This window comes from Mandrillus leucophaeus, unplaced genomic scaffold, assembly GCF_000951045.1.
Source record: "Mandrillus leucophaeus isolate KB7577 unplaced genomic scaffold, Mleu.le_1.0 Scaffold570, whole genome shotgun sequence".
Classification (NCBI taxonomy): Eukaryota; Metazoa; Chordata; class Mammalia; order Primates; family Cercopithecidae; genus Mandrillus; species Mandrillus leucophaeus.
In genome coordinates, this window is record NW_012106142.1 from 569,357 (window position 1) to 580,246 (window position 10,890).

Here is a 10,890-nt window from a genome sequence, read left to right on the forward strand (position 1 = left end):
GGGGACAGGACACATTCAGGCCATAGCAGACATCTAGTGTGCTATGATAGTAAATGGATGCAAATTGACTGTAGAGTTTGTTAGAACAGTGCTGCTCCAACTTCCATGTGCATATAAACCACTTGAGAGCCTTGTTAAAAATGAAGGTTCTGATTCACTGGGTCTGGAATGGGGTTTGAGATTCTGCATTTTTCACCAGCTTAAAGCTAATGCTGATGAGGCTGGTCTTGGACCACACTTTGAGTAGCAAGAATTTAGAAAATGGCAACTCTTCTGGTCAGTCAGCCCATACCATATAGGAGCCACTTTGTTTCTCTTTGATATGTTTCTTATTTGGTTGAAAACCTGCAGAGAACTCACTCAGTGCATCTTCAACAAAAAGTTAAGGTTTTATTTAGAATATCATTTTAGAGACAAAAAGTAGTTCACTTTATTTAGCAAAATAAACTTAACCAATGCATTTAAATACAGTGAATTCAAGACCTTTGGTGGTTTTTTTTCTTAGATCCTTGCTTTTTTGCCAGTTGGAGTTTCTGTCTTCCAGCCTAACAGGCTTCTTTCCAAGTTAATGCAGCTATATTCCAAGGAAGTGTTTTATGAAATCTGAATACTCAAACACCCCTTCTGTATTTTAACTCAACCATCATTGTATTAGATGAAACATAAGGAAAGTGACTTAGGGAAGTAAGTGCAGAAGGAAATGTGTTCCCTTCTCCCTCATATTATCTTTTCAACAGAGGCCTGGATTGCCAAATGGATTATGAAAGCAAATTGTTACTGGGAGGTGATGGTCAAAAGCAAACTTAGATGGTTTTCACACCATCTGTCATCATGACTCAAAGGGAAATGCAAATCACACCATTTTTCCAGTGAAGCCACTGCTTTACACAGAAGATACATGTAGCTTCCTATTGTTATTTTCTTTCCTAACTATGTACATTTAGAAAAAAATACAACACTGTGTTAAATAGCAGGACAGCTAGCAACGGAACATACAACACTATGCTGAAAAACCACAACAGCTTGGTTAAGCAGAGGAGAGAAACAGCAGATGGCCTTCATGGAGTGAAGCTGTCAGTGCCTGCCATCTCCTTAGTCCGTGACGGATCTGCACTCTGAGGGCAGGCCTTCTGAGCGCCGCCACTTTGCCAGGCGCTGCTTAAACCATTTCTGGAAGAGAGAAATGAGCAAAAATATTTGTCACACACAGAAAAACTGAAATGCCTGTTCCCTTTCTAAAAGGTAGCCTCTGTGGCACAAGTGGAAAGGAGAGAATCACGGGACGTGTCCATAGGGATGGCTCTCACCGTGACACCTTTCCTGCCTCAGGACCTCTGCACATGCTATATTATGTTTAGAATGTTCTCTCTTTATTCTTTATCTGATGATCTCCCTGTCATCCTCACATCTCAGCTTAAACAGGACCTTCTCAATGAAGTCTTCCCTGATCACTCTGTCTAAAGTGGGTTTCCCACGCATCTCCTCACTTCCCAATTTAGTATTTTGTTACTTTCACAGAACTTTTAGCATCTGTCATGATTTACTTGTGTATTCACTTATTTTTAATCTACATTCCCTTCTAGAATGTAAGCTCCATGAAAGCAGAGACTGTATTCATCCTATCACCACTGCATCCTTAGCCCCTAGTACAAAGGTTTAAGAGTTAGAAATTAATCAATATTTGCTGAATAAATAAAAGAAGTTAAAGCATATCCTTAATGGCCCAGATAGATCTCTATGGCTGCTATATTTCATCAATGTATGCTCAGCTCGCCAAAGGCCTTCCTCATTGGTAGAAGTTAGTAAGAATTTGTTGAATAAGATTAATAGTTAACTGAGCACTGCACAACCTCAGAGCACTCCTTGCGGATGCCTGGAGTAGGCCAGCCCAATCTGTCCTGCTCCAGGGCCACCGAGCAGTGAGAGAAGCTGAAGTGGGTCTACCACTTTGCTCAGAATCTCTCAGCTCCGTATGACCCAAATATTCACACCTTACGGAAGTGACCATGGATGTACAGAAGGCCCCAGATAGGATGTTTCTAGACATGGCATCATATGAGGCCTAGAACATGCCTATATGTTGTAAGGCAGTGTGGTATACTCTTGAGAAGTCAGTGGCTGCCTTTATCTTGGTAACTGGGGTGGTACAGAGTTCCCCAAAGAGGAGAACAGGAGAACCATGCTGGGGATAGGGCCAGGGTCTGGACCAGATTGGTCAAGAGGAAACTGGGAATAAAAAAAAGAAAGCAAAACAACTTTGAACAGAGACTAGTGAGGAAACAGATGAGCAAGCATTGACCTACATTGGAAAGGATGAGGAGAGAGCTCTATGGGAAGTCAGCACCTCCCCCAAGCTCTGTTCTCCTGTGCTTCCCAACCATTCACATGTCATGGAGTACATTGAGAAGGATGATATTTGTGTGTCAGTGGTGTGTAGGCAGGCTGTGTGGTAGGTGACCCCCCAGGGCTCTGCAGTCCTGGGCTCTGCCAACAGGAAGCTCTAGAGTAACTAATTGGCTATGAGAACTTGAGGAAGTCCCTAAATAGAGCACCAGTCATCTGTAAATTAAAAGGTAAGCTTAGGGTGTTTCTACTGTCCCTTCTGGTATTTCTATAATTCACCTGTTCTAGGGGTAAGGGGACGAGAAACAGGAAGAAAGCAGAAAGAGCACAGCTGTGAGATGCCAGATCTGGGATGTGCTGATGGAGATATCGGGATGGTGGGAAAGCTCTAGAGGGCTCCCCACATAGCATGGGCTGATGCCTATCCAGATACTCAGAATGAACAGGATAGGCTCTAGGAAGCTGAAAGGGAATTCAGTATAAGCCCAAGATCAGAAGAAAATGTGAGAACCACAGGGGGAGAAGGAGCAAGGCCTAGAGGAGAGGCTGTTGAACTTGAATGGGGATAAGGCTCTGCAGGACTGTTTTGGGCTCCACATCAATGCTAAGCTGGCTGAACAGCATGGGAATACACCTACACCTCACCCACCTGTACAGCAGAGTTTACACACTGAAATGCCTCACACAGTTGTCAAGATCTTACATACCTTTACACTGGGGTGGCAGTAGAGAAAAGTAATCTAAAGACAAGGACAGCAGACTATCATGGGGAAAGACTTCTCTTTGGGGGCTACTTTCTGGGTGCCATATTTTGCTCCTAGGGATCACTACCCTTCATGAGAAGAGAGAACTCATGCAACTTTGGCAGCTTCAATTGAAATTATACTGCTAAGAGTGGGCCCATTTTCTTCTGTAACCTGTGTGCATGTGTTTAGTTAACTCTGGATTCTGGTATGAGAGCAGCAAGGTTCCAGTTTCATTAATGAGGTAGCACTGTGGGGGGTTTCAAGGATACAAGGTCTGATTAAATAGGATTTCCAGTTACTAGAGCTGAATAAATGGCAGCATTGTAAAGACTGACTAATTAAAATCTGGAGGAGGAAAATCTCACTTTCTATCAGATTTCATTTAAGACAAAATGGTTGAGCTGGTCTCATTTAAAAGAGCCACCCACATCTTTACACTATGTAATGAAGCAGAATATTGATGGACCGTTACTGAAAATAACTTCAGCAGGGACATTTGTGGTTTTGTGAGTTGGTACCCAAATGCTTAACAAATTGAGCCCTAACATTGGGGGATGGGAGGAGGTTCAAGAAAAGCTCAATGATTTTTTGAAGACGCATATTTTAAATCAAGTATATATAAAATAATTTGGCAAAACCAGTTGTAATCCAACAGAAATCATTAAATACCTTGCTTGCTTTTTTCCCTTTAGAGTTGTGTCTTATCAATCTCACTCACATCAGTGCTAATTTTCCACCTGGCTTTATCCTTCTCTTCTTTGTTTCAGTCATCCACTGGGAAAGACATTCATCCCTTGCTTGCTTATAAATGAATGCCCTCATTACCCTTGCCCATTGATGGAGATTTATTACTCTGAGTAAACAGATGATAATTAGACACTGTGATGGGAAGGGGCTGGGGCAAAGAAACATTGTTCCTGTCCTTTTCTCTAGCAACTAACATTTCATTCTTTTCAGAAAGAGACCTTTAGAGGTCTTTATTCCACTGATAAAACATCCAGTGACTAAAACCACTGGGTTCTGGGAACAAGCTCAGGACATCTAGAGGAGATAAAAATACTTGGAGACCTCCCTAAGAACCAATTCCAGTTACATTGTGCTTGAATTGAAGAGAGAGAGAGAGAGAGAGAAAGAGAAAGAGAGAGAGACAGTGTGTGTGTGTGATAATAGAAAACACCAGATCATCCCAACCTCCCAGGGGGCTAAGGAAGGAGCTTTCCCAGCCTCTTCTAACACTGACTTCAAAATAAAAGACATAAGGCTGGGATTCTGTAAGTTTTCATGTAATGTAAATCTAGGAGATATTTAGATTACCGTTATGAGAAAAACCCATTCTAACATCCCAGTAAATGCAACTTAGAAAGTTATTTCAATTACAGCGCCCTTCACTTTACTTTGAGTTCTTATGGGTGTCACCTCCACCCCCACAGAGAATTTTGTCCTGAAGTGGGACAGTTATAAAGAGGTCAGCAAATCTCCCAAGACAGAGAATGTTTCAACTTCTTAGTCCCTCTTGTCCCTGCCCAAGTATCAGCCCTGTGAATCAGTTCTGGTAACAATCTTGCAAGAGCACTGGGCAGCTCAGGCTTATTTTTCTTGTACTGAAGTATTGCTTGTTCTAGGAAAGTTAAGAATATGATTCCATTTCTGGAGGTGGGTGGTGTTGGGGTGGGTTGAGGACTCAGGCATATGAAACAAATGTTAGTTTGGCTTTGGTGACCCTTTCCCATGGAAAGCAGCAACACTAGTAAGAACAGAGACGGGGAGACTGGGTGCGATGGCTCACGCTTGCAATCCCAGCACTTTGGGAGACTAAGGCAAGAGGATTACTTGAGCCCAAGAGTTTGAAACCAGCTCAGGCAACATAGTGAGACCCCCATCTCTACAAAAAATTTAAAAATTAGCTTAAAAATTAGCCACATGTGGTGGTAGTACATGCCCATAGTCCCAGCTACTTTGGAGGCTGAGGTAGAAGGAATGCCTGAGGCTGGGAAGCCAAGACTGAGGTGAGCCATGGGGGTGCCACCGTACTCCAGCCTGAATGACAGAGTGAGACACTATCTCCAAAAATAGAAAAAAGAAAGAGAAAGAAAGAAAGAAAGAAAGAAAGAAAGAAAGAAAGAAAGAAAGAAAGAAAGAAAGAAAGAAAGAAAGAAAGAGAGAGAGAGAGGGAGGGAGGGAGGGAGGGAGAAAGAAAGAGAGAAATAAAGAAAACAAAACAGGGGAAGTATCAATATCAGACACTACTTATATGTAGACCCAGCAGGCCCTGGCCTCCATGGAGTTATTTAAAGGGTCCTTATGAGACCTGCTATAAACAAAAATAATTTTAATGACTGAAAGTTCGTCATTGGGCATACGTCTCCAGAAGACACTTCCTTTTTGTAATATTTTTAAATATTTAATATTTTTATTTTTATTTACTTATTTATTTTGAGACAGGTTCTCCTTCTGTCACCCAGGCTAGGTAGTACAGTGGCATAATCATAGTTCACTGCAGCCTTGAACTCCTGGGCTCAAGGGATTCTCTTGCCTTAGCCCCCAGAGTAACTGGGATTACAGGCACACACCAGCACACCTGGCTGATTTTTTAATTTTCTATTTATTTTTTTTTTTGGTGGAGATGGGCAGCATCTTGTCATGTTGCCCAGGCTGGTCTGAAACTCCTAGCCTCAAGCAATCTTCCTGCCTCAGCCTCTCAAAGTGCTGGGATTATAGGTGTGAGCTACTGTGCCCAGCCAGACACTTCCTTTTTCATAGAAGATACTCTTTAAAAATATAAATGATGTTTGAGAAGATGAAAGAAGAAATCATTCTCATTCACCAGTGCCCATGGGGGTAGTGGGGTGAGAGGGGAAAGAATGGGAAATTGAAAGATGAGACCCAATCCAGTAAAGGCAAGCAGGCAGCCTGTGGTTCCTAGGAAATCTCTTTCTCTGAGCTTGCTAAGTGCTGCCTGTCTCTAAGCTCTGGGGTTCCAGATGCTTCCCTGCAGGTCAAGGCAGGAAGACAGAGGGGCAAGCCAAGCTGTGGTCACCGTAGGGAGGAAGAAGGTGTCGGTCCTGTGGCAGGAAGAGGAAGCCAGGGGCCCTGCTAAGAGGCTGACTCACCCCACATCTACTCATTTTGGGGCTGGGTCTACCACTTGTTTATTTGAGAATGGCAGAAGGGGGGAAATGGGAGGACTGCCTGCGAGGTGCAGAAGAACCTGCTATGCAGAGGTCTGAATTGGCTGACCTCAGTCACAGAAAAAAAGCAGGTGCCCTTTTCTTCTTCCTACCCCTAACCAGATTTTATTTCAATTTTCTAATATCATGTGAATCTTGAGGAAAGGCTGAATATAGCCTGGGAGGACTGTTGCCTAATGCAGGGGAAAGATAACACCAAGTGAGTTGTCAGTTCTTTCTTCCTGCTCGTCTAGCGATTTCCATGCCTCCTCTGTGGAGACAGCATAGCATGGTAGTTAAAGTCTGGGCTTCCAGGGTTCAAATCCTGGTCCTGCTGCCTTTTAGCTGCTGTCTTGGTTAAGTATATTTAATCTTTCTGTGCCTCAGTTGCCTTATCCGGACAAGTGGGCTAATAGTATCTACCCTCACAGTATTGTTGTGACAAATAAATGATTTACTACTTGGACAGTGCCTGGAAAAATGCCTGGCAAGTATTAGCCATTACAAAGGTCAATGTAATTATGCTGCTTTATAGGTAAGGTGACTGATGGCAACTCGCCAGGCACAATCAGAGGCCGAGAAGGGGTTGGACCTCTTGTTGGTGCTGTGCCCACAATATTTCACAGCCTTGTTTTTAAAAGATAAGTTGTCTCCATGATCACTCCTCTTTTCTAAGCATAGCGTGGGATTTCAAATGATAAAATTTCAGCAGGCTGCCTTCTCAGGAGATACCAAGAAACATGAGCTGTTAGACTTGGGTTACAGTAAATCACCTTCCATTAAGTTCTGGTTTTCGTTGGTCAGACAGCTGTTCCATTTGCTAAAAATAAATATGTTTGCCTTTCTATTTGACCTGTAAATGACAGGATCGTCTATGGACAAGCTCTCCAAAGAGTGCCTCTGGCTTAATTAGTAAAAATAATTTTGGACTTGAGGTCCAGGGTCTTGGTCCTAGGATCTACTGGATCCATTACAAGCTTCTAAACCTCAACTGAGCATGGCTCATGGTGACAGGACAAGTGCCTGATGCTCTGGTATATAAAATAGGAAAAATAAGAACGTCTCTGCTTTAGAGTTGAGGTTAGAAGTGTGAAGTGCTTTGGGGACCCACAGGAGAGATGCTAGATCGGTTCCAAGTAGTCTATCATGCTTAAAGGATTGTCTTTCCATGACCAAAGGGAAAAGAGAAGTTGGAGTTTAGACAGGATTTTAAAAGTCAGCTAAAGGCTCCAACATTACACCTGTGGTGAACAACCACAGGTAGTGTTGCATTCTTTACCTGGCATTTTTCGGGATGATATAGGAGCATTTAAAAAATAGATAAGTCAATGAATGCACTTGGGGGGACTGCCGCTCCTGTCAGCTGAAAGATCAGCTATCTACCGTCTTATAAAACGCCCCGAAAATCCTCTAAACCTTAGAGCTGGGGAATTTTTTAAAAAATCGGAACCACATCTCCCTGGCTCCGTGCAGTGTGAGTTCTGCAGCTCGGGGGACGCTGCAGTGTGATGTGGTGGAGAAGCAAGCTTCACGGCTCCTGCCATCCTGACAGCGCCCTCCCTCCCGGCCTCAGCCTCCTGGTTCGCCAAACGGAGGACTGAATTTATGGCTAGCTGGTCTCTGGGGAGCCTTCCAGCTCTGACATTCCCGCCTAGAATAGATCTTCCCGAAGGTTTCGCAGACAGACCAGAGGGGACAGAGCCGGGAAGGCGAAACAGGGACAGGCGAGAGACGCTGCTCCCAACTCGCAGAGGGAGAAAGCGTGTATCCCGGGCTGCCGGGGAGAGTGGAAAGGCAAGGACTGGTGACCACGGGGTTTCTACGCAGCTCCCGGGGAACCACGGCTGGATGGGGGTGGCGGGGAGACTGGGCGCCCATGGGAACGTGGAAGCGGGGAGGTGGCGGCGGGAGCCATGCAGGGTCTGGGCCCCCGAATGCGGGCAGAAGCGATGGGAGATCGTGGGGAGGGCAGCCCAGCGGGAGGCACGGACGACCAGGACAGCCCAGCCGCGAGACGGCTCAGCTCGGGCAGGGGTCGGGGCGCGCTGGGCGCGTGTGGGGACGCACCTGGGTCTCCTCCTCGGAAAGGCCGGCCTCGGCCGCGATGAGACACAGCGTGGTGGAATCCGGGTGCTTGTCGACCTTGTTGAAGTTGTACTCCAGGATCTCCACCTGGTCCTCCGTGGGGCCGGTCGCGGTCTCCGCCGACATGGTCCTTGCGCGCTGCTGGGCGGGGAGAAGCGGCAGCGGTGAGCGAGGCTGGGGGCCGGCGGGACGCAGCAAAGGAAGGCGGTCGCGGCGCCGCCGGGCAGCCCCAGCCCCTGGCCGCCCCCTCCCGCGGTGCCAGGGCCGCGCAAGTCCCCGGCGGCAGCAGGCTGAGCGGGGGCTTACGGCTGCCCCCGACCCGGGCCTCCCTCCCCGGACGGAGCGCTGTTGCGGGCTGACAGCAGACCCTGGCGTCCGGCGCCTCCCGCGCCCCGGGGGACCCCTTGCAGCAACGCCCCCTGGATCCCTGCCTGCGACGGGGGCAAGATAGATGACTTCGCGGGTCCTCACCGCCCTCCGGCTCTAAGGAAGGAGTGAAGGAAGCGCTAGGGTGATTTTGATAATCCCCTTAAAAGCTTCCTCCCGAAAGGGGGACCTCCCCTGGGGACAGACTTGACAGATCGCGAGGGTGGGTTCGCCCGAGTCCGCTGCTAGCCGGCCTCCTTGGTACGCGGCCTTCTGTCTCTGCAGTGGATTGGCGCTTTGGGGCCCTCTCCAGGCAGGGCTGCACACCCCACCCTTCCTCCAGAAAAGTTCCCCGCAAGACAAGTTACTTCTCAAAGTTGGGGAGGTGGAGGCGGTGCTTTTAATGTCTTTCCATCTTACAGAGATGGAGATAGGTCGCAGAGAAGTGAATTAAGGCGGGGGATTGAGTCACGGGAGAAATTTCCACCTGTGGGCTTGCGCGTGCCACTCTGCCGCTCTGCAACCTCCTCCTTCAACTCTCTGTCCCCGCTCTTTCTAAGTATGCTTTAGTGAGTCCCCGGCCTGCAGTCGCCAGGCCGCTATTCCACAATTTACGGCAAAGAACCTGCCTCACTGTGTGCTCCCCGAGGGGAGGACTTGCAAGATGCAGCCAAAATCCAACTGAGGAGGATCCAGTCAGCTTTCTTTTAAAATTTCAGACTTCCCTGTGATTGTACTAAAATTTACTATAAAGTCAGGAAAATGGGCCCATCACAAGCTTCACGATCTCTTGCATTCTCCTTACTTTAAAGCCAACCATTACCCTAGCAAATCTGAAGCAACATGACTTCCTGCTGGGTTATCTCCATACCTACAAAGTCTCTGAATTGGGACCAAAAACTTAAAAATTTTAAAAATTGGCAGATGTAACCCCATCCACCTCCTCCTCCTAATTTAAGATGCATGAAGGTATAGGAAGTTGGAGTCTTCAAGATATCCTTGGCTGTGGGTTTGGCATACCTGTCAGGACTAGACTGTTGCTAACAGTAAAAGACAAGGGCAAGTGTGGGAATCACGTTGGTTTGTTGTTTTAACAAACAATTGCAAAATCATCCAGCACAATCCTGAGTAGGTTGTGATGTGGTTTGTGCCTGGGATGAGCCACACTTCACTGATGCGCTGGCAGAATGTACCCAATGCTGTTATAACCTTCTCCACTGTGACTTGCATCTTCTACTTCCTAAATAAATGTCTTTACCTTTCCTTTGGGTCACTTTGAAGGGGCTTTCAGGCACAACGGGAAGTCATTCTACTGTGAGAGTCTGGCTCAAGTCACTTGCCAAGCCACCATGAAATCCCATGTTTTTAGGGGATTCTGTGCTTTCCCACCTAAAAATCATAGCACTGATTCCTGTCACGATGCTGGGCAGGAGAGGGTCATACCAGGTCAGAAACACTTCCTCTTCTGTGTGCATCCATCGCCCCTCCCTTTGACACACAACTTCAGAGCTGGGAAGAACCTTGGAAATTACCTCTTCCAGTCTTCTTCTGTAACAGCCCGGGAAAATGAGCATAGGAAGCCTAACTTTCTGAATGTTACCCAGCTGGTGACCTGTGCTCCACTAGACCCTTCTCAGTGGGGCAGTCTGTCATTAGTCTGGTAGGAAAAATCAGGAGGGCAGTAGTCATAACGCAGGCAGGAGCTCATTGCCATTTTGAATAGGCATGGACTCTCCTAGTAGGACACTAATTCTAGCCAAAGTTGCCCACGGGAACAACCTATCACTGCTTGCTTTGCTTGAAAGAAAACAAGGGCTGGGAGACCGCTGCCTCTAATTTTACTTCTTGCCTTAGAAAAGTTCCAGCTGATTTTATGTAACATAGTTGTGCCGCCTCTTCCATGAAAATTTTGGCTTTGTCTTTGTAGAATCCTCAGTCCTTCAGAAATATTAATTTCTAAACTGACTGTTCTGCATATACTTCCCCCTCTTTTTTGGTTATTTAATTCCTGTTATAAAACTCAAGGGCTCGGCCGGGCGCGGTGGCTCAAGCCTGTAATCCCAGCACTTTGGGAGGCCGAGATGGGCGGATCATGAGGTCAGGAGATCGAGACCATCCTGGCTAACACGGTGAAACCCCGTCTCTACTAAAAATACAAGAAAATTAGCCGGGCGAGGTGGCGG

At 46.6% G+C, this 10,890-nt stretch overlaps 1 protein-coding gene across 8 annotated transcripts in view; it reads right to left on the minus strand.

Annotated features, from left to right (window-relative positions):
- Positions 1-364: 364 nt before the first annotated feature.
- HOPX (HOP homeobox) overlaps positions 365-10,890 on the minus strand; it is a 41,798-nt gene continuing 31,272 nt past the window's right edge. For 3 of the 8 annotated variants that reach the window (XM_011998443.1, XM_011998442.1, XM_011998449.1), the window contains 2 exons: positions 8,324-8,479; positions 365-1,170 (listed from right to left, as the gene is read on the minus strand). In XM_011998443.1, coding sequence (XP_011853833.1) covers positions 1,093-1,170; positions 8,324-8,467 — 222 coding nt within the window. In that variant the 5' untranslated portion in view covers positions 8,468-8,479 and the 3' untranslated portion in view covers positions 365-1,092. Of the gene's footprint in view, positions 1,171-8,323; positions 8,480-8,772; positions 8,989-10,239; positions 10,372-10,890 lie in introns of those variants that run through there. The other 5 variants (XM_011998441.1, XM_011998448.1, XM_011998446.1 and 2 more) reach the window with 5 other exon arrangements.